This window comes from Chiloscyllium plagiosum, unplaced genomic scaffold (genome assembly GCF_037043375.1).
Source record: "Chiloscyllium plagiosum isolate Xiang-an unplaced genomic scaffold, Cpla_swu_hap1 HiC_scaffold_24, whole genome shotgun sequence".
In the NCBI taxonomy this organism is placed as follows: domain Eukaryota; kingdom Metazoa; phylum Chordata; class Chondrichthyes; order Orectolobiformes; family Hemiscylliidae; genus Chiloscyllium; species Chiloscyllium plagiosum.
This window is the reverse complement of record NW_028270162.1, coordinates 50,318,759-50,342,438: the sequence shown is the minus strand read 5'-3', so window position 1 is coordinate 50,342,438 and position 23,680 is coordinate 50,318,759. Positions and strand designations below refer to the sequence as shown.

At 41.1% G+C, this 23,680-nt stretch overlaps 1 protein-coding gene across 2 annotated transcripts in view; it reads left to right on the top strand.

Moving 5' to 3' along the window:
- Positions 1-23,275, top strand: part of LOC122562793 (transcobalamin-2-like) — a 58,035-nt gene extending 34,760 nt beyond the window's left edge. For both annotated transcript variants that reach the window (XM_043715986.2, XM_043715987.2), the window contains exons 7-10: positions 12,190-12,361; positions 16,220-16,406; positions 19,350-19,471; positions 21,447-23,275. In XM_043715986.2, the coding sequence (XP_043571921.2) occupies positions 12,190-12,361; positions 16,220-16,406; positions 19,350-19,471; positions 21,447-21,508 (543 nt within the window). In that variant the 3' untranslated portion in view covers positions 21,509-23,275. The remainder of the gene's footprint in view (positions 1-12,189; positions 12,362-16,219; positions 16,407-19,349; positions 19,472-21,446) is intronic.
- Positions 23,276-23,680: the final 405 nt, after the last annotated feature.

Here is a 23,680-nt window from a genome sequence, read left to right as displayed (position 1 = left end):
CTCCAGTCCTTGATTCCTCAACCTTGGGGAAAGGACTGAGTCCATTCACTGTATCCATGCCTCTCATGATCTTATACATTTCTATCAGATCATTCCCCCCCCCCCCCCCCACCCCCAGTCTCCTGTGCTCCATAGAAAAAAGTCCTAGCTTGTCCAACCTCTTCCCTATAACTCAGACCATTGAGTCCAAGCAACATCCTTGTAAATGTTTTCTGCACTCTTTCTAGTTTAATAATATCCTTCCTATAGCAAGGTGACAAAAACTGAACACAATACTCCAAGTGCAGCCTCACCAATGACCTGTACAGCTGCAACATAACTTCCCAACTTCTACACATAGTGCCCTAACAAAGGCCAGTGTGCCAAAAGCCACCTTCACTGCCTTGTCTACCTGTGACTCCACTTTCAGAGAACTGTGCACCTGAACTCCAAGGTCCCTCTGTTCCGCTACACCCCTTAAGGTCCTACCATTCACCATGAAACTCCTATCTTGATTTGACATTCCAAAGATGTGACACTTATCTATATTAAACTCCATTTGCCATCACTTGGCATAATAGAAATAAATGGGTCATTTTCAACTTGGTAAGAGGTACCTGGTCAAGTGCTGCCAGTACTTCGGTGTCAGTGTTACAACTGACTGGGAAGATAATCACACAAATAATCAAGCCCCACTGTTCCATTAGTCTTCCCAGAATGTATAAAATCTCAATTTGAAATGAAGGTGACCAATTTGCCTGACTGACTACTATTCAGGACAAAAGCATTCTCACAACGTTTTATAATTAACAGAAAATAACTCTCTATTCATTGTTATGCAATTAAGTTGAACAAAAGGATAGAAAATTAAGGATTTCTAATGTACTACTATGCAACTTCAACTATGCTCCTTCAAAAATGCTAAATATACATACACCTCTTCATAAGTAATACAGACACAAGACAAAAGGTTTGCTGTAAATACTAAGAATGAACATAGATCATAGACAGGGTGAACTAAACTCCAAATCTCTTAAGCACTAATTTCAAATTGTATCTCAGTCATAGAGTCATAGAGATGTACAGCATGGAAACAGACCCTTCGGTCCAACCTGTCCATGCCGACCAGATATCCCAACCCAATCTAGTCCCACCTGTCAGCACCCGGCCCATATCCCTCCCTCCAAACCCTTCCTATTCATATACCCATCCAAATGCCTCTTAAATGTTGCAATTGTACCAGCCTCCACCACATCCTCTGGCAGCTCATTCCATATACTTCCCACCCTCTGCGTGAAAAAAATTGCCCCTTAGGTCTCTTTTATATCTTTCCCCTCTCACCCTAAACCTATGCCCTCTAGTTCTGGACTCCCCGACCCCAGGGAAAAGACTTTGTCTATTCATCCTATCCATGCCCCTCATGATTTTCTAAACCTGTATAAGTTCACCTCTCAGCCTCCGACGCTCCGTGGAAAACAGCGCCGACCTGTTCAGCCTCTCCCTATAGTTCAAATCCTCCAACCGTGGCAACATCCTTGTGAATCTTTTCAAGTTTCACAACATCTTTCCGATAGGAAGGAGACCGCAATTGCAGGCTATATTCCAACAGTGGCCTAACCAATGTCTGGTACAGCTGCAATGTGACCTCCCCCCTCATCAATGCTGCTATCTGTAAAATGTTGGTTATTCTACAATAATTTGTCCAGCAGACCTAGATCTTGTTCAAATTGTTTCTTTTAAGCTTTCTCAGTTTTCTGTTGACATTCTACACAAATGGTAAGGAAGGGATGAATACATTCAGATCACAGTCTGGATTTCTCTGCTGCCCTGGTACTTAGATTTTAACACTCTGCAGCTAATGCAATCAGAGGGCTGTTGTCAGGAAGAATTTCCTTAATACAATGGCTCAGCGTCAAATTCTTTCCTTCACTGGTTCAAAAAGTAACGTTGCCTGGCACAACCTGACGTATGTAGCATTTTATTTTCAAGTTGCAAAGCTCTTGTTGATAGTTCAGCTATCGAGCAGACCATTTTCCACTTCAGTTTATAGTCCTAAAAAAATTAAAATGTGGCCTCTTACAGTCAGTTATTCATAATCTGTATGAATGACTTAGATGAGAGAACTGAGTATAAGCTATTCAAAGTTACTGGAAACACAGGCCAGGTGGATACATTAGGTAAGAGGGAGATGCAAAGGGAATGCTTGCTAGTTAAGTGAGAAAGTATGGAATTATCTAAAAGAGTGGAGAGTCCGGAACTAGGGATAAGTATCTCAGGATTGGGGGTCAGCTATTGGAGCTAAAATGAAGAGAAATTTCTCCACTCAAGGCTTTTGAATCTTTAGAATTCTCTACCCCTAAGAACTGTGGATTTAGAGGCACAGAGTCATAGAGATGTACAGGACGGAAACAGACCCTTTGGTCCAACTCATCCATGCCGACCGGATATCCCAACCTACTCTAGTCCCACCTGCCAGCATCTGGCCCATATCACTTCAAACCCTTCCTCTTATACCCATCCAAATGCCCCTTAAATGTTGCAATTGTACTAGCCTCCACCACTTCCTCTGGCAGCTCGTCCCATACATGTACCACCCTGTACGTAAGCAAGTTGCCCCTTGAGTCTCTTTTAAATCTTTCTCCTCTCACCCTAAACCTATGCCCTCTAGTTCTGGACTCTCCCACTCCATGGAAAATGCTTTGTCCATTTATCCTATCCATACCCATCATGATTTTGTAAACCTCTATAAGCCTCCCACTCAGACGCTCCAGGGAAAACAGCCTCTCCCTATAGCTCAAATCCTCCAACCCTGGCAACATCCTTGTAAATCTTTTCTGAACCCTTTCAAGTTTCACAACATCTTTCCGATAGAAAGGAGACCAGAATTGCATGCAATATTCCAATAGTGGCCTAACCAATGTCCTGTACAGCCGTAATATGACCTCCCAACTCCTGTACTCAATACTCTGACCAATAAAGGAAAGGAAAGCAAATCAAACACCTTCTTCGCTATCCTATCAACCTGTGACTCCACTTTCAAGGAGCTATGAACCGCACTCCAAGGTCTCTTTGTTCAGTAACACTCCCTAGGAACTTACCATTAAGTGTATAAGTCCTGCTAAGATTTGCTTTCCCAAAATGCAACACCTCACATTTATCTAAATTAAACTCTATCTGCCACGTCTCAGCCCATTGGCCCAAGATCCTGTTATAATTCTTCACTGTCCACGGCACCTCCAATTTTGGTGTCATCAGCAAACTTACTAACTATACCTCTTATGCTCACATCCAAATCATTTATATAAATGATGAAAAGAATTGCACCCAGCACCAATCCTTGTGGCACTCCATTGGTCACAGGCCTCCAGTCTGAAAACAACCCTCCACCACCACCCTCTGTCTTCTACCTTTGAGCCAGTTCTGTATCCAAATGGCTAGTGCTCCGTGTATTCCGTGAGATCTAACCTTGCTAACCAGTCTCCCATGGGGAACCTTGTCAAACACCTTACTGAAGTCCACATCGATCACATCCACCGCTCTGCCCTCATCAATCCTTTTTGTTACTTCTTCAAAAAACTCAATCATGTTTGTGAGACATCATGTCCTCCACACAAAGCCATGTTGACTATCCCGAATCAGTCCTTGCCTTTCCAAATATATGTACATCTTGTCCCTCAGGATTCCCTCCACCAACCTGCGCACCACCGAGGTCAGGCTCACTGGTGTATAGTTCCCTGGCTTTTCCTTACCACCTTTCTTAAACAGTGGCATCACGTTAGCCAACCTCCAGTCTTCCAGCACCTCACCTGTGACTATCGATGATACAAATATCTCACTAAGAGGCCCAGCAATCACTTCCCTAGCTTCCCACAGAGTTCTGATCGGATCCTGAGGATTTATCCACTTTTATGCGTTTCAAGACATCCGGCACTTCCTCCTCTGTAATATGGACATTTTTCAAGGTGTCACCATTTATTTCCCTACAATCTATATCTTCCGAGTCCTTTCCCACAGTAAATACTGATGCAAGATACTCGTTTAGTATCTCCCCATCTCTTGTGGCTCCACACAAAGGCCACCTTGCTGATCTTTGAGGGGCCCTATTTTCTCCCTAGTTACCCTTTTGTCCTTAATGTATTTGTAAAATCCCCTTGGATTCTTCTCAACTCTCTTTGCCAAAGCTTTCTCATGTCCCCTTTTTGCCCTCCTGATTTCTCTCTTAAGTATATTCCTGCCTTTATACTCTTCTAAGGATTCACTTGATCTATCGTGTCTATACCTGACATATGCTTCCTTCTTTTTCTTAACCAAAACCTCAACTTCTTTAGTCATCCAGCATTCCCTATATCTACCAGCCTTTCCTTTCACCGTAACAGGAATATACTTTCTCTGGATTCTCATTATCTCATTTCTGAAAACTTCCCATTTTCCAGCTGTCCCTTTACCTGCGAACATCTGTGCCCAATAAGCTTTTGAAAGTTCTTGCCTAATACCGTCAAAATTGGCCTTCCTCCAATTGGAACTTCAACTTTTAGATCTGGTCTATCCTTTTCCGTCACTATTTTAAAACTAATAGAATTATGGTCGCTGGCCCCAAAGTGCTCCCTCACTGACACCTCAGTCACCTGCCCAGCCTTATTTTCCAAGGTTAGGTCACGTTTTGCACCTTCTCTAGTAGTACATCCACATACTGAATCAGAAAATTGTCTTGTATGCATTTAACAAATTCCTCTCCATCTAAACCTTTAACACTATGGCAGTCCCAGTCTCTGTTTGGAAAGTTAAAATCCCCTACCATAACCACCCTATTATTCTTACAGATAACTGAAATCTCCTTACAAATTTGTTTCTCAATTTCCCTCTGACTATTAGGGAGCTATAATACAATCCCAATAAGGTGATCATCCCTTTCTTATTTCTCAGTTCCACTCAAATAACTTCCTTGGATGTATTTCCGGGAATATCCTCCCTCAGTGCAGCTGTAATCCTATCCCTTATCGAAATCACCATTCCCCCTCCTCTCTTGCTTCCCTTTCTATCCTTCCTGTAGCATTTGTATCCTGGAACATTAAGCTGCCAGTCCTGCCCATCCCTGAGCCATGTTTCTGTAATCGCCATGATATTCCAGTCCCATGTTCCTAACCATGCCCTGAGTTCAGCTACCTTCCCTGTTAGGCCTATTGCTTTGAAATAAATGCAGTATAATTTATCAGTCCTACCTTGTTCTCTGTTTGGTCCCTGCCTGCCCTAACTGTTTATCTCGCCTTTGTTCTCAACTGTACCAGTCTCAGATTGAAATCTGCCTCACTACCTCCGTGGGAGAAAGTGGAATTGATGTACAAGTTTATCTCTGATTATGGAATAGGCTTGATGGGTCATCTGGTCTACTCCTTTTTCATTCCTATATTCTAAGTGACAGCTTGCACTGAATGCTGGAATTTGTATTTTATCCTATTATTGAAGCTTTTTTACCTACTTCAAAGGTCCTCAATACTTTTCCCCCTCAGTCCTCTGATTTCTTGTTTACTGTTCTAGGCCTTGGGTTAAATCCCAGTAAGGACTCATCCCTTCCTATCTCAATATCCTCTTTCAAACTGTAAATCCTCTCCTCCTCATCATAGTCATCATTCCTGAGAGTGTTGTTCAATCTTCGTCATCCTCCAACTGTTACTGACTTTCAACTCTAGTACCAGACTCTAGAATTCTATTCTCCTGAGTCACTCCCCTCTTTGACCAAACGTTTGGTTCCCTAACCACCTGGGACATTTTACCTTATCTAGCTTCACCCTATTTATATTCCATGTGGTAGTTATTTCCTATTCAAACCACAAAGCTAAATTTGTCATTGACCTACATTGGCTCTCAGTTAAGTAATGATTGGTTTCAGAATTTGCATCCTTCCGTCGCCTCTCCTTATCCCTTTAATGTTTGAGAATGTCTATGCTGCTTTCATTCAGAAATAAGCAAGAACAGAAATTTCTGGAGAAACTGAGCAGGTCTCGCAGCAGCATCTGTGAAAAGAAAACAATATTAACGTTTCAAGTCTACCTTTTCTTCAGAAATGATAGCTGGGATAGGTGATAATGTGACCAATAAATAGGTGAAATGGTTGGCTATACTGAAAACAACCCATTTCATCACATGATCTGGGGCACGGTAGTGGCTAGTAGAGATGGAAGGAGGTGTTCACGCTCTAAAATTGTTAAACTCAATAATGAGTCCTGAAGACTGTAATGTCCCCAGCTGGAAGATAAAATGTTGTTCCTTTAGCTTGCATTGAGAACCACTGGGGCACTGCAGCAGGCCTGAGACAGAAGTGTTGTCAGGGCACACAAAGGTTTGTTGAAGTGACAGGCAACTGGAGACTATCACAGCTACTATCACTGGACATCAACTCTGTTTTCTCAACACAAATGCTGCCAAATTTGCTGAGTTTCTCCAGTACTATCTGTTTGTTTATTTCAGATTTCCGGCATCCGCGGTATTTTATTATATCTGCAGTGCTTTGTTTTATTTCTCTAACTTTAATTGCTCCACCATCGGTAGCTACTCCTTCAGTTGTCAACTCTCCAAGCTCTGAACTTTTTTTCATTTTCTGCCTCACTACTACCTTTTTTATTGCTTCCCCCCCCCCCCCCCCCCGACCTTTTTAAGATCTTGTTTTAAACCTATCTCTTTGACCAAGCTTTTGGTCACCTACCTTAATATCTCCTTAGCATAGTATCATATTTTGCTTTACAAAGTTTCCATGAAATGCCTAAAAAGTGTTACCTACATTAAAGATGCTACATAAATAGTAGTGTGTTAGTTAATCGCAATCCTGTATTTAAAGCCCTAGCTTCTTTTCAACGCATTTTCTTTGTGAGCAGCAAACTCCTTGAGACATCGAATGGACTCGCATCACCTGGTGATATGCCTCTGCTTACAGGTTTTAACAGATTTTGAGTCTCAGTTAAAACCTGACTTGGCTTCTGTCACTAGTTTCTCCATTGTGACCCATATGATTAGTTCATGTTGCCTGGCCAATACCTAGCATCACTGCAGTAAGATCTAAAGCCATTTTACTAGGACCTCTTGTTAACAGAACCTCTCACGTGAAGTGATATCATTATTTCCTGTATAACTGTTGTTCTGCTCTGTTTTTCTGAAATGCACATTGAACCAATACAAATCTTCACACTATTTATTTATTGTGGTTCTGTTCGCCGAGCTGGAAGTTTTTGTTGCAAACGTTTCATCCCCTGGCTAGGCGACATCATCAGTGCTTGGGAGCCTCCTGCGAAGCACTTCTTTGATGTTTCCTCCGGTGTTTATAGTGGTCTGTCCCTGCCGCTTCCGGTTGTCAGTTTCAGCTGTCCGCTGTAGTGGTTGGTATATTGGGTCCAGGTCGATGTGTTTGTTGATGGAGTTTGTGGATGAATGCCATGCCTCTAGGAATTCCCTGGCTGTTCTCTGTCTGGCTTGCCCTATGATAGTAGTGTTGTCCCAGTCGAATTCATGTTGCTTGTTGTCTGCGTGTGTGGCTACTAAGGATAGCTGGTCGTGTCGTTTCGTGGCTAGTTGATGTTCATGTATGCGGATTGTTAGCTGTCTTCCTGTTTGTCCTATATAGTGTTTTATGCAGTCCTTGCATGGGATTTTGTACACTACATTAGTTTTGCTCATGTTGGGTATCGGGTCCTTCGTTCTGGTGAGTTGTTGTCTGAGCGTGGCTGTTGGTTTGTGTGCCGTTATGAGTCCTAGGGGTCGCAGTAGTCTGGCTGTCAGTTCTGAGATGCTCCTGATGTATGGTAGTGTGGCTAGTCCTTTTGGTTGTGGTATGTCCTCGTTCCGTGGTCTTTCTCTTAGGCATCTGTTGATGAAGTTGCGCGGGTATCCGTTTTTGGCGAATACCTTGTATAGGTGTTCCTCTTCTTCTTTTGCAGTTCTGGTGTACTGCAGTGTGTTGTGGCCCTTTTGAATGGTGTCCTGATGCAGCTTCGTTTGTGTGTGTTGGGGTGGTTACTTTCATAGTTTCGTACCTATGATAATAAGGAAAAGACAAACACATAACCTCAACACCAAGGAGAGGGAAGCACTGAACTCACTAAGAAACGATAAGAACATAATCATACTACCAGCAGATAAAGGCAGAATGACGGTCATCCTAGATAAATCTGATTACATCCAAAAAGCACAACAACTACTTGCAGATATCAACACCTACCAAATGAAGGAATTTGACCCCACACCACAGCTCACCAATAGGATAAAAAACACACTAAGGAATCTACAAAAAAACGGACAGATAACCAGAGCTGACCTACAAAGAATGAAACCTGAAAGCAACAACACCCCCAGATTCTATGGATTACCTAAAGTGCACAAACCAGACATCCCACTCAGACCCATAGTATCACTGCCAGGGACACCATCATACAAACTGGCCAAAGAACTACAACAGAAACTGAAACACCTGGTCAGCGGATCCAAACACTCTATACAATCAACACAGGAATTCTTGGACATCATCAGAAATATACACATAGACAAAGAAGAAACCATGATATCATTCGACGTGACGGCACTGTTCACTTTGATTGACAAAACCCTAGCCAGAGAAACAATAGCCAACCTACTGGACATACAGAACAGAAAACAGGACGCTGAACCTATCAACAAAGACGGCATACTTAAACTACTGGACTTGTGCCTCACAACACACTTCACATTCAACAACCAGGTATACGAACAAATCAACGGAACACCCATGGGCTCACCAATCTCGGGACTCATAGCAGAGGCAGTTATGCAAAGGTTAGAACAAACAGTCCTACCACAAATTCAACCCAAACTCTGGGTCAGATATGTCGATGACACGTTTGTAAACATTAAAATCACGGAAATAGAAAAAACACACCGGATCATCAACGCCACACTCACAGGAATCCGATTCACTAGAGAGGAAGAAAAGGATAGCCAACTCCCATTCCTAGACGTGATGGTACAGAGAACACCAGACGGAGAATTCACTACAAGAGTATACAGGAAAGCCACACACACAGACCAAGTCCTAAACTATGAAAGTAACCACCCCAACACACACAAACGAAGCTGCATCAGGACACTATTCAAAAGGGCCACAACACACTGCAGTACACCAGAACTGCAAAAAGAAGAAAAGGAACGCCAAAAACGGATACCCGCGCAACTTCATCAACAGATGCCTAAGAGAAAGACCACGGAACGAGGACATACCACAACCAAAAGGACTAGCCACACTACCATACATCAGGAGCATCTCAGAACTGACAGCTAGACTACTGCGACCCCTAGGACTCATAACGGCACACAAACCAACAGCCACGCTCAGACAACAACTCACCAGAGCGAAGGAACCGATACCCAACATGAGCAAAACTAATGTAGTGTACAAAATACCATGCAAGGACTGCACAAAACACTATATAGGACAAACAGGAAGACAGCTAACAATCCGCATACATGAACATCAACTAGCCACGAAACGACACGACCAGCTATCCTTAGTAGCCACACACGCAGACAACAAGCAACATGAATTCGACTGGGACAACACTACTATCATAGGGCAAGCCAGACAGAGAACAGCCAGGGAATTCCTAGAGGCATGGCATTCATCCACAAACTCCATCAACAAACACATCGACCTGGACCCAATATACCAACCACTACAGCGGACAGCTGAAACTGACAACTGGAAGCGGCAGGGACAGACCACTATAAACACTGCAGGAAACACCAAAGAAGTGCTTCGCAGGAGGCTCCCAAGGACTGATGATGTCGCCATGCCAGGGGATGAAACGTTTGCAACAAAAACTTCCAGCTCGGTGAACAGAACCACAACAACGAGCACCCGAGCTACAAATCTTCGCACAAACTTTGAACTATTTATTTAACTTAGTTTGGTGTTGCTTCTTTAGTGGACAAAATATCTCGTGTCTTTGGCCAGGACTTCTGCTGATTATGGCTAGCTCTATCTTAACCAAGTCATTCTTGCTACCTCATGTCAACTGGTTTTCCCAAAACTATCTCTCTCCAAATGTTAATTTGCCTTTTGTTCCCTCGCTTGACAGAAAGCTGGCTACTTGATCGTTGACATTTTCAGCTCTCGCTATCTAGGAGTCTACCAGTGATACTGTAATCAAATGGCTGCAGTCCATTAGAATGAGGAAATCCCTAGAAACACTCTTCCTACTGTTAATAAATGAATAGGGTACCCTGAACGTAACCCCAATGTGTATTGTAATTTGGGGATGGGAAGCAGGAGGGAACGCAGTGGACCGTTGGAATCAAGTAAAGTACTAGTTCACACTTGATCTTGTTGTGATGGATAGAATAGGTTTAACATTTCACCTATTGAATCTGATAGATCTAAACAAGTATCTTAGCATTCTTTGTTTGAAGTCACAGTGACATGTGAGTGAACACTGCAAATCAGTTTATCTCTTCTATACATATCCTCACACTTTGTGCAGTGAACTAAGGATTTTCTTATAAATCTTACCAAGATTTATTCTGTAATTAAATATTCCAAATCCCAGATGTGCTATGTACTCAGCAACTGGTTCACTGAGATCCCAAGCTTTCCAGCTGCCATTTCATCGAGGCAGAAAATTCTCCCTTTGCAAGTCTGGCTTTTTGATTGAAAACCTGTTATTTGTAATATTGACTGACAACAAAGGATGGTTGAATCCGACTACTGCTTGTTTCACAAATAATCAAGTTTTGAGTTGAAAAGGATGTTTAGTTTGCTAAGGAGTGGACGTGTGTTTCAGCACAAGATTCAAAGACTTGAAATAATTTGATAGAATAGTGAAAGAAGAAGCTATTTCAGGTGACAGGAGGGTCAACAATTAGAGGGCACAGAGATTTAAGATTATTGGTGAACAGCCCAGGACAGAACTACTTTTAATACAGTTATTGTTGTGATCAGATGTGCACTGCCTGAAAGGGTAGAAAAGCAATCTTAATGGTAACTTTAAAATGTATTGATATATTTGAAAAGGAGAGACTTGCAAGGCTGTGGGGAAAGACTAAGGAATGGAACTTGATGAATAACTACTTGAAAGACCTGGTGTAGATATGATGGTTGGAAAAGCGTTTTTCTATGCTGTGTGGTTCCATGAAGTCGGTGAAGTGGGCCGTCCATCATCCCATCTTTATATTAAGCCACAACATTCCTTGTGGCCCAGCATTAGTGTGTTTCAGTTGGAGACGTCGACTGACTGTTTCATGTGAAGGCAAATGTGTTCAACACCCTGTATTCAGTTCTTGTCATTCCATCTGTGTGGAAATAAACAGTTTAAGGTTATGTGAGGTACAATAAATTTTGAATAATGATCTTAGTGTTGTTAGAATTGTCAGTATAGTGTATTTTGTTGTTTTGATAAACTGAAAATGTGTAGGTTAAATGTTTTATGCCCATTGAATCAGTTCTGTTGTTCTCTTCAGCAAAAGTAATAAGTTGATTGTGGTCTACTTCACATCATCTGATTAGAATAGTATTTGTTCTGTTAGTAGGGTTAGGCGCATGCCTGGACATATCTTCACATGATCCACAAACACCTTTGTCGCCAGACCCCGGTCGTCTCCATTCTTGCGGTATCTTGACTTCCTAAACAAATTGAATAGTTAATAGAAGTATCAATATGTTGCTGCATGATTTCTGGCAGTCAAGTTAAACTGCTTTTAATTTTAGATACTTTTGTAACAACCAAGATGTTCAAAGAAAATGTTTCTGAATTTTTTTCTTAAACTGTCCCTATAATTTTCTTTCCCATGGATTATTAAAGTACACGGAGATAAATTGTAGCTTCTGAAGATTCCAGAGTTAGTAATCTTGATTATGAATTGACTCACGTAATTCACAGTAACAAGTTAGTTTTGTTAATACTCTGTTCAGCACTACAATACCCAATATTCTGTGCGTAATGTCAAACCTTAGTACCTGTGGTTTGTACAAGAAATTCTGAACAATGAAGTGAAAGTTCTAGAGGGGCCAGAAATTATAAAGCAGTTTGTGTTCTTTATTTCATTTGGTTATCAATCTGTGCTCTCTTTACCCTGCTGTTCTCCTCAGCAGTCATTACGCCCCACTAAATCCTGTAAGGAACAGCTGATACCTAATGTATATTCTCTCTTGTGAATTATACTATTCATGTTATCACCAATTATGATGCGTTACTTTAGGCTTTGTTAGCTGGAGGAGATGAAGAAAGGTGGTTAAAAGGAAAAACGAGACTCCTGATTGAGGCCCAACGGGGAATGTTCCGGAATCCAATGGCACTGTCTCAACTGTTACCTGTCCTGTATCACAAAACCTACCTGGATATTGGCCAAATTAACTGCAGCAATGAGAATGGTAAGCAAAGTATGGGTTGTCACTAAGATAAGCTCTTACAAAACTGGTAAGAAAGGTGAATCACTAAGGTGACCTGTCAATGAGCTGGAGGTAAAGGGCAGTATGCTGCCATTACTGTATATGGACCTATGGGTGGGATGAGGGAGCTTGAGAAGTGATTCTCGCCCTCCATTGCCACAGAATAATAGCGTTTGCCCCATCATTATTATTGATCCAGTATGATTTAGAAGGTATATGTTCCTGCACATGTTTATATGAATATCCAAAGTAGAGAACTAGAGGGCATAGGTTTAGGGTGAGAGGGGAAAGATATAAAAGAGACCTAAAGGATAGCATTTTCACGCAGAGGGTGGTGCCTGTATGGAATGAGCTGCCAGAGGAAGTGGTGGAAGCTGGTACAATTGCAACATTTATAAGGCATCTGAATGGGTACATGAATAGGAAGGGTTTGGAGGGATATGGACTGGATGCTGGCAGGTTGGAGTAGATTGGGTTGGGATATCTGGTCGGCGTGGATGGGTTGGACCGAAGGGTCTGTTTCCATGCTGTTCATCTCTGACTCTATGACCACATCGCTGAGTGCTGCTCTACAGTCTGTGTTTTAAATTAACAATGTATCTGTCCACTGTATGATCAGGGAATTGAAATCCTATCAAATAAGTGAGTTTAAAGGTTTGATTTTTTAAAAAAAATTTTCAGAAACAACAAGACATTAATATGGAAGCAATAGATGTCTGTTGGTAAACTCTAAGCATTATAAGTAAAATAAATACTCTATTAGATTTAAAAATCAAACTGACTTAATATCAGAAAGGGGTAAAAAATAGTGCAAATGTGAAATACATTCATTGCTGAGGCAATGGCTAAGCTCTATCTCAGAATAAATTGAGAGGCGGATGAAATCTAAAGTTTGAACACAAAGTACCAATTGACATTTATAAAGAGTATCAGTGAAAGAGTCAGCTACATCTATTGAGGTTGGGAGAGAAAGTATTACATCTGTTTAATAATGGGCGGCAAGGTGGCACAGTGGTTAGCACTGCTGCCTCACAGCACCAGAGATCCAGGTTCAGTTCCTGCCTCAGGCGACTGACTGTGTGGAGTTTGCACGTTCTCCCCGTGTCTGCATGGTTTCCTCCCACAGTCCAAATAAAAATGTGCAGGTTAGGTGAATTGGCTATGCTAAAATTGCCCGTAGTGTTAGGTGAAGGGGTAAATGTAGGGGAATGGGTCTGGGTGGGTTGCGGGTTGGTGTGGACTTGTTGGGCCGAAGGGCCTGTTTCCACGCTGTAAGTAATCTAATCATAACAGAGATATCAATGAGGGTGACAGCAATAACCTAGACAAAATGTTGAGAAACTCAACATGCATTTACAGTCAAAGATCAAGCCACCTGATCCACTGAGTGAAAACTCCCAAACCTGAGGCAGGAATTGGGTGAGCCTGTTGATAATTGCTTCATGAGATTGAGAAATTAAGCCAGCAAGTGCAAATACAGTGAAACAGATGAGAAGCTGCTACCACGTTAGCTGATTTGGAACTCTGCAAACAATGCAGAGCAAAATTCTTTGATTGGAAAGCACAGACTTCCAAAATCACAAAAGCTGCCAGCATATATAAAGTCACAAGGCAAGAGTTGAAGGTGCTAATTTACTCAAATGGCATGCTTTCAGTTAAGTCAAAGGAGAGACAGCAAGTTAGATTAGATTAGGTTAGTTACAGTGTGGAAACAGGCCCTTCGGCCCAACAACTCCACACCGCCCCGCCGAAGCGCAACCCACCCATACCCCTACATTTACCCCTTACCTAACACTACGGGCAATTTGGCAGGGCCAATTCACCTGACCTGCACATCTTTGGACTGTGGGAGGAAACCGGAGCACCCGGAGGAAACCCACGCAGACACGGGGAGAATGTGCAAACTCCACACAGTCAGTCGCCTGAGTCGGGAATTGAACCCGGATCTCTGGCGCTGTGAGGCAGCAGTGCTAACCACTGGGCCACCGTGCCGCCCATGCAGTGATGCAGTGAAGCAAGAGCAAAGCAGCATATCCAGGATACACAAGTGTGCAAGAGCTGTAGATGACAACTTTGGCTCACAGACAGTAGGAAAACTGCATGTTCATCAAACTGCAGAGCTAGTTCAGTTCTATTATTCTCCTTTTCCTTTTGTCTGGATAGAGTAGTTTAATTTTAAAAGGGAAGCATTATAAGCTTTGCCGGATGGGTGCAGCACCAACAACAATCAAGAAGCTTGACACCATTCAGGTCAGAGAAGCCTCTGATTAACACCACATCCACAAACATCCGTTCCTCCAACATTGATGCTCAATAGCAGCCGTATGTGTTGTCTACAAGATGTCCTGCCAAAATTCACCAAAGATCTTAGACAGCACCTTCCAGACCCACAAATACTTCCATCAAGAAGGACACGTGCAGCAGATACATGGGGATTTCACCACCTGCAAGTTACCCTGCAAGCCGCTCACCACGCTGACTTGGAAATATGTTGCTCTTCCTTCAGTGTCACTGGATCAAAATCATGGAATTCTATCCCTAAGGTCAACTTACAGCATGTGGACTGCAGCAGTTCATGAAGACTGCTCACCACCAACTTCTGAAGGGCAACTAGGGTTTGGCAATGAAAGCTGGCCCAACCAACGAGATCCATCTCCAACGACTGAATAAATTAATTCCTCAAATCTGTGTTGATGAAGTCAATTTAAAAAAAGTCTCTGCAGCCAACTTCCTTGGGTTTAGGAACCAGGAACATTATTTATTCAACTTTTAAATTCTGCATGATCTTAATGACTTCACAGACTCTCTCTCTCTCTCTCTTTCTCTTTCGCTCGCTCACTTGCACGCGCGCACACACAATACAGGGAAAAAAAGAACTATTGCAATCAGTTCCCATTTGACTTACAAATGCGTTTGGACTTAATAATTTTATGGAAAACAGAATTGCACAGGAACTGGGTTTGGTTCAAGAACAAACTGGTTTATTAAAAGAAAATCCTCTTAGCACCCAATACAAAACTTCTAAGCTGGCTTATACGACACAATACCTCAGATGGTTCATCCAACTCAAAACCTGTCACCAATTTTAATTTTCTGCCTCCAGGCCCCCTCCCCAAAGCACACACGCATCGTCAGGACGCAATGATAACCTTTGCTGAAAATGCACAGGCAAAACACCGTTGTCCTTCCCCAAACATTCCTTACTTCAGACCTACATCTTTTGGGTTTGGTTGTTATCCTCTTACTGTCTCTTCTACTTTTGATAATTTGTCTCCCCTTCTCTTTTAATGTGAAAGCAATCGATAAAGTCAATTGTTAATTTTCTTTAAACAGTTAATGATGAGAGTTATTATTTATTTATATATTTGTTTTAAAGAAGAGGAATAGTGCATTATTCCAATGTGAGTTAAGAATCATATATTTGCATGGAGCCATATGAAGTCAAATGTATCCAGATGTGCTACGTTAGTCATTAGTGCATTACAGTTTGTATTGAACTAACTGTGCATCAGTCTGACGTTCACGGTGCGATCTGAAAAATACCTGTATGAAACTGCAGCATTTGAGTTTTTAAAGTGTGATTATTATACAAAGTGGCCTCTGTGCTAACATTTCCACAGTACAACCTGAATAACTCTTCAACAAAATCAGATGTTGCTGGAAAGCTTAACAGGTCTGGCAGCATCTGTGCAGAGAATTCAGAATTAACAACTGATTTCTCTTCGCAGATGCTGCCAGACCTACCTAGCTTTTCCAGCAACATCTATTTTGGTTTCTTATCTATAGTATCTACAGTTCTTTCGATTTTTGCTGAATTACACTACTTCTGTTATCGAACAGATGACCTGAAGTGGATGCGATCAGATCACAGGACTGAACCTAACTTGAACAATCAGAAAGGTTTTGTTCGTTTATCTGTGAATGACATGAATGGCACTGTTATTTGCACAGCCAAGGTGCCACTATCTCAGAAGATGTCTCTCCAAGCAGTCTTGAATAAAGCAAGAAGTAATGATGCAAAATTCAAGTAAGATCATCGCTTTTAATATACCTTTTATTTTCATTTTCCTGCATGATATTTGCAGCATGGAGCTCGGATATTTGTCAAAACAAGTTCTTGCTTCTGACTAGCTCGATCATGTTCTACCTCACCTGACTCCTTTGATAACTCCTAAACTTTTCTTTGCACATTTTTAATTTCCCCTTTTTCAGTAAATCAATATTAATTGCCTCAGTACTTCCTGGGTGAGCAGGTTCCACTCTCTAGGTTAAGTTAAAAATCACACAACACCAGGTTATAGTCCACAACCACCTGCTAAAGGATTAGCGCTTTGAAAGCTAATGCTTCCAAATAACCCTGTTGGACTATAACCTGGTGTTGTGTGATTTTTAACTTTGTACACCCCAGTCCAGTACCGGCATCTCCAAATCATCTCTAGATTAAAATGTTTCTCCTGAATTTTCTGTTGGTATTGTTAGGAGTAGAAGTGTGCTATTTGACCCTACTCTCATTATATGATGTGATCGTGTTATCCCAACTCCACTTCACCTTAACCACTCCTCCCATAACCTTTGACTCTCTCTTCTGTCAAAATCTACCTCATTCTCCCTGAATAAGTTCAAAAACTTAGCCCCCACTATTTTCTGAGGAATAAAATTCCACAGGCAAAAGATTTCTCTGCATTCTGTCTTAAAAGCAAGCCCTCTCATTATTAAACTGTCCCCTAGTTCTGATTTCTCTAACAAGGGAAACATCTTCTCAAAATCCACTCTCTTGAGTCATCTCAGTATGTTAAATGATTTAAATAAGATCATTTTAGAATCTTCTAAACTCAATGGGTTTAACCTTCCTTCAGCTGAAGCCACTCACCCTAGCAGTGAGGCAAGTGCATCTCTAAACTAATCCAGTTGTCTGTTTTTACAAATGAGACTTGAATTGTACACATCACTCTAGATGTGGTCTGACCAAGGCCCTCTATAACTGCAATATATTTTCCTACTCTTTTATATTTCATATCCCTTGCAATTAATGCCACACTATTCCAACAACCTATCGATCGTATCATAATGAATCTCCCCAGATATGTCTGTATGGCAGATGACATCACTGTCCTTGAAACAACTAAAAACATGAGCAAGATACTCTTAACCATGTTAATATACATCTGCTATTTTGACTTCCATGCAGTCCCTTCGTACATTTTTAGCTTTATTTCTACTGCTCAACCTGGGTCCAAGTTGGTACTGTGTGAGATCTTAGTTACTAATTGAGCGTATCACAATATCTCTAGCATGATGTTGTCCATATATATAATCATTTTGCAGTGCGAAACAATTATGAATTGAAATGTAATATCTAGAATAGGAAGAACTCCACACATTGCTGTCTTCATTTGAGACCCGATCTTACTGTGAGCACTTACTGCTTTCCTCTCTTGATCCAATTATCTCATTATATCTTCACTGTTATCCACCAGTTTTCATGTATAAAGGACTTTCTTAGGTCAATCGAAGACTTGTAAAATTATAATTCCAATCCATTAAAGATTTGGATACATTACTCTGAGTCTCTTCATCCAAGATATTAACGTAAATTGTACATAACTGAGGCCACATCATTGATTCTTGTGGCACGTCACTAATTACCCTGTTCATCACTATTCTTTCCTTCCTGTCTGTTAACCAATCCTCCAACATGCCAATGTGTTATTCCTTCAGCACATTTAGTCTTGGCCCTGATCAAAGTCTTCCAGACATCCAAGTCATCTACATATACTGGCTTGCCTTTATCTACCAAGCTAGTAATATTCTCAAACAACTTCCTTAAATTTGTCAAGCATCATTTCTGTTTTGTAGCACCACATGAACTTTCCTATTTACTACAATTTCCTAAGTGCATTGTTTCAGCATTTTCCCAGCATTTGTGCTTGAGCTAATTTTCAGTTGTTGCTGGTTTTATCTCTTTTCCTTTTCTTGAATAAGGTTGTGGCATTTCACCATAAGATACAGGAGCAGAATTAGGCCATTCAGCCCATTAAGTCTACTCTGCCATTTGGTCATGGTTGATAGGTTTGTCAAACCATTTCTCCTGGCTTCTGCCCATAACCCTTGATCCCCTTACCAATCAAGAATCTATCTGTCTTAAAGACACTTCTTCACTTGGCCTCCATAGCTGTCCACAGATTAACCACGCGGTGGCTGAAGAAATAATTATTCTTCTTCGTTCTGAAGGGTTATCCCTTTGTTCTGAGGCTATTCCCTCAGGTCCTAGTCTGTCCTCCTAGTGGAGACCAAGCCATTGAGTGCCTTATTGTGAAGGGCCTAATTCTGCTCCTATATCTAGTGGTCTTATGGTTCCAAAATGTATTGCTTCAAGAAACTGTTGACAAATTTTATAAATTCTACATTTCCCAATGCGATTTCTGCAGTCTGTGTACATGGAGATTAAAGTTTATCATGATTATTACATCGTGTTTTTTTGACAAGCTCCAGTTATTTCTTGCTTAGTGCTCTGTTGAACAGTTTAAAACATTGAAGCAGAATTAGAAGATAATTAAACCAAAAGAGACTTCAAGACAGCTAATGGGTACATTCAATTGTTTTGTTGTAAAAGAAGTTTTTAAAAAAAATTGGTTAAATGTCTATTTTAGAGATTTGAAATTCTGGCCTTATTTTACCATCTCATCCAGTTCATGACATCTCTAACCATGCAATCCCCTCTCAGTCCTTTAAGGAAAACTTGCCAGATCCTCTGCTACATCACCCAATTCTTCACAATTGCACAGATGAGTGTCTGTAGCCTGCTCAAGTATTAAATTCCTCTCCTAATTTATACCTATGCCATATGGGCAGAAGTGCAGATGATTTTTGGGTCTTTGCTCTTTCAGAAGTGGATCTTTCAGTTGATGGTGCTTCATACCTAGATTTCAGCGAGAAAAAAGATTTTTTTTCCTTCCTGTGCACCCTCTAGCTTTGAGACCAGACCGACTCTGTGGGGACCTTTTTTGACTTCAGTATGCAACCGAAGGGCACAAGATAACGCGAGAAACTATTGGCGTCTGCTCACAGAAAATAATATCCCACTTAAACAAGGTGAGACGTAATTGGGGGCAGTAATGTGTGGTTTAGTCCAGTGATAAACTTGTCTGGTACTGGTAACATTTGGACAAGAATTTGTCATTTGACCCCTTTGTGCCTACTTTGACATTCAGTTAGACCATAGACGATCTGCAAGATATTGCACACCTTGTCTCCAAATCACTGATTTGTGTACTTAACAAAAACCTGTTTCAAGCTCAAAACTAGCAATGATTGTATCACCTCCTTGGAAAAGAAAGTTCCAAATTTCCATTATTATTCCACTAGGGTGGCATGGTGACTCAGTGGTTAGCCCTGCTGCCTCACAGCACTAGGGACCCTGGTTCGATTCCAACCTTGGGTGGCTTTGTAAACTGCATGCAGACATCGTCCCAGTGCCTGCATGGGTTTCCTCCAGACGCCCTGGTTACTCCCACAGTCCAAAGATGAGCAGGTTAGATGGATTGGCCATGCCAAATTACCCAGAGTGTCCAGGATATGCAGGTTAAATTGAAGGGTTAGGGGGGCTGGGTGGGATGCTGTTCAGAGGGTCAATTGGCTGAATGCTCTCTGTCTGCACTGTAGGGATTTTATGATTCTACTCTTTCCATGGAAAAAGCACTTATGCATGGTCTTGCTTGACTGAAGATGATGTCTGCTTGTTCTTTATCCCTCCACAGGAGGAAATAGTCTCTGTGTCTGTCAAATAAAATTAATTCTACCATTTTAGAAAATGGCAATCGGAACATCATCTGGTAATTTCCTATACAATAAACTAGTGTATGCAAGCCAATGTATGCAATCTGTCCTCAATTTTAATGCCCATAAGTCTGGTACCATTCTAATACAATTGTGCCTTCATTTCCAAGAGTATGAGCAGAGGTATGCATTTTCATCGGTGGTGGAGGAATTTTCAATTTTAAATTTATGACACAAACATGCAGAAATGAACAGGTGCCAATACTTTTGAAAACCTGGCATGTGCAACAATGCACATTCATATTGCGTGTATACATTTTCAAATGCATAATTGTGGTAATAAACTTTATGAAAGCAACTTAGCCCACCGCTATCTTGAATTCTGGATTTTAGTCTCTGGGTTCCATCATTTTGCAATCCTACCAGGGTACTGCACTACAATGAGAAGGGTGACAGTCACCCCTATATGTTCATGAGCAGCCCTTCGATGCTTATTGATCGAAGCGTTGCAGTCCATTCTTTTCATGCATTACTGCAGGAACTGCTAATCAGCAACTCTAATTCTTGCTATGCTTCCTTTTTTACCTTTTTCAAAAAAAGTTTGTTTATGGAATATGAATGTCGCTAGCCAGCTTAATAATTAGTGGCCCAACTCTAATTGTCCTTGTTATGGTAGAGTTCATGTGCATGGATCTGGATTCATCACAGAATCATTCTGGTTTAAATGGCTCAAAGGCATACCTAGCAGTTCTTATTCCCTTTGAAGAGCTGAACACTGCTTTCAAGAAAGAATCTTATTTAAATTACACTTTTCATGATCCCAGGATTTCACAAGTTACTTTACAAATAAAGTATTTCTAAAACTTAGTCAACCACTGAGAAGGAAATGCAGCAGCCAATTTGCACGTAGCAAACTTACAAGCAGCAATGTGACATTGACTAAATAACCTGTTTTTTTTTTGAGGAATAAATACTAGGCAAGAGACCAGAGGGGCATCCTATGCTCTGACTGGCATGGAGCTTTATTGCCATCTGTGAGGGCAGACAGGATCTCTGTTTAACAAGTCTATTAAGACGTCCAGCAAGTTAATGTGGTTGTGTAAAGCCGAGGCTTGAGGATCTAAATAAGTATGTACTTTTGACAACATCTTCAGGCGTGAACAAGCCCACAATCAACAGGAAATTTATTTTTGTGACCGTTCTGATTACTGGATTGTTTTGTCCCTCACTGCCTCTTGAATAGAAATGTTTTCTCTTTATTCATGCTATGTTCTTAACCATCTGTCTGCAGGAATTCAAGACTACCTCACACACCAAGGAGAGCACATCATCCTGCGACTCAGCAAGTTCTAGCAAGTGCAAACTGATCCGTTGACCTCAACTTCAGCTACTCTCATGTTCCTGTACCCAACTTGCTTAGTGACTAATAAATAATTCAGAGGCCTGAGCAACAAAGAATTTTTAAACTAATAAAACATAATCATTAGGCTTTGGTGTGACAGCACCTCCTGGGTTTCAAGCAGGCAATGACTCTGAGATTCAAGAGGATAACTGTCCATCTCCAGCCACAACTGTGATTTGATAAGTGTCTACTTTATCCAGCCTTATTGACAAACATCCCACTGCTTGAACCTTGCGCTATCCCATCATGTCAGATTTTCCACTTTCTTTTGACTCTGCTAGCAACAGTGTGTGTGTATGAAGTCTGCCTCCGTCTTGTACCTGTATTAAGGAGTGTGCTGGCAGCCAGCCTAAGGAATCCATTTCCCCCAGACTTTCTGTACCTTAAGTTAATGATGGTGTGTCCCACTTTTCTAGAAGTGAGGACTTGCTGTGAAACAGTGCACTGTTGTTATAAAACATCTTAAACAGTACCAAAGACAACAACCTTTCTGAGAAAAATATGATAGGTACCAACCGAAGGCTAAAAGTAGAGAACATGTCGCCAAAATACAAAGCTGGCTTTAATCCTCCTCAGAGTAACTTTCCTCTCAAATGGTGCATCCAAAATTATTTGACTGAACTGATCCCCCGAAACCCGAGTGCAGCAATCTAGCTATTCAGAGCTTATGATGTTATAGTCTCAATTTAGAGAGACACATTTACAGTTGTGATTTTAAGCAAATTGATGAATTCTTTATGACAAAAAATAATTTTAAAAATTCTTGAGACAAGACGAGGACGTGTCAGTCTAAGTAAAAGTCAAAAGAAAAACAAATTAAAATATTAATTCATTTTATGCAAACACCCTGCTTTTGCATCACCTAGAAGGCCATTCTTTGCACACCTTGTGTCCAGAGCCTATTTATACATAGGAATCATTATCTCCAAGCCATAAATTGTCACTCTTTCCCCCCCCCCCCCCCCCCCCCCACACAACCCCCATAAATAATTTCCCAATACTTAGTGATTAAGCATGGAAATATAAACTGATTATTATTTAAGTGTTGTTTTGGTCAGGGGTATTGCAATCAATTATTGCACCCCTATTGCTACCTCAACTTAGCATAGCTCAGTGATTGAATCTGAGATGTTTTGCTTTCCATAGCTCGTGACACGCTCCAAAATTTCAAATCATATCATGAACAGACCTGAAAATCACACTTTGGTATTACAAAGGTACCAGTTGTGTCCTGATAATGCTGCGTGACTGATTTTGTTTCTGTAATCTTCTGTTAAGTTAACATTAGTGATTGCCAATGAGTGAGAAGTTCTAGCTTTGAATCCTACCTTGAGTTGATTGCCAAACAAGGTGTGTTCATAAACTAGATAGACTGGCTGAAAATCAAAATGCAATCCTCCCTTCCAAATATGCCAATGGCAGGTGATAAGAATGGGAATGATTCCTTGTTTACCAAGTTATGGAAATTGGAGCCTCCATACCGGCAAAGACCAAACTTATGTGTTGCCATATTAATTTGGACTCACTTAGTGATCTGGAACATGACATAACATTTTGCTGATTGTACATTTTCAGGTGGATAAGGAAGCTGGAACATTCTCACATTCTTTGCCTCAGCATTCCCTGAGGTATGGCAAACCATTTCTAATTGTGTTTTTGTAATTGTTGCTCAAATTTGTAATTATTGTTTAAAATTCAATATTATAAGCATTCATCAACTTGTTTTTGTTGTTCTGTTTATGCAGCAGTTTTGACTTTATAGCATGTTGCTGTCAATCTGTTCTCCTGTTCCTGCATCCATCTGTGTTGACATCCAGGTCATTACTTTGTCAGTGGAGCGTGCTTTGGACCTGTACAAAAGCAAAATGACATGAATGCAAGAAGTCTGAGATCAAAACAAAACAAATGCTGGAAGTGTTCAGTGGGGCATCTGTGGGGTGAAAACCATCAGGATGGCAACCTTCCAACAAGTCTTTAGATGTGTGGTGCCCAAAATGGTCATATTGTGACTTACCTGATGTTATGTGTGGATCTGTTTATAGACTAGTTAGTTACCTACAATTAGTGAGTAACTGTTGGTTGTGCAATGTAGCTACCAGTTTGAGAGAAGGTAAAGTACCCTT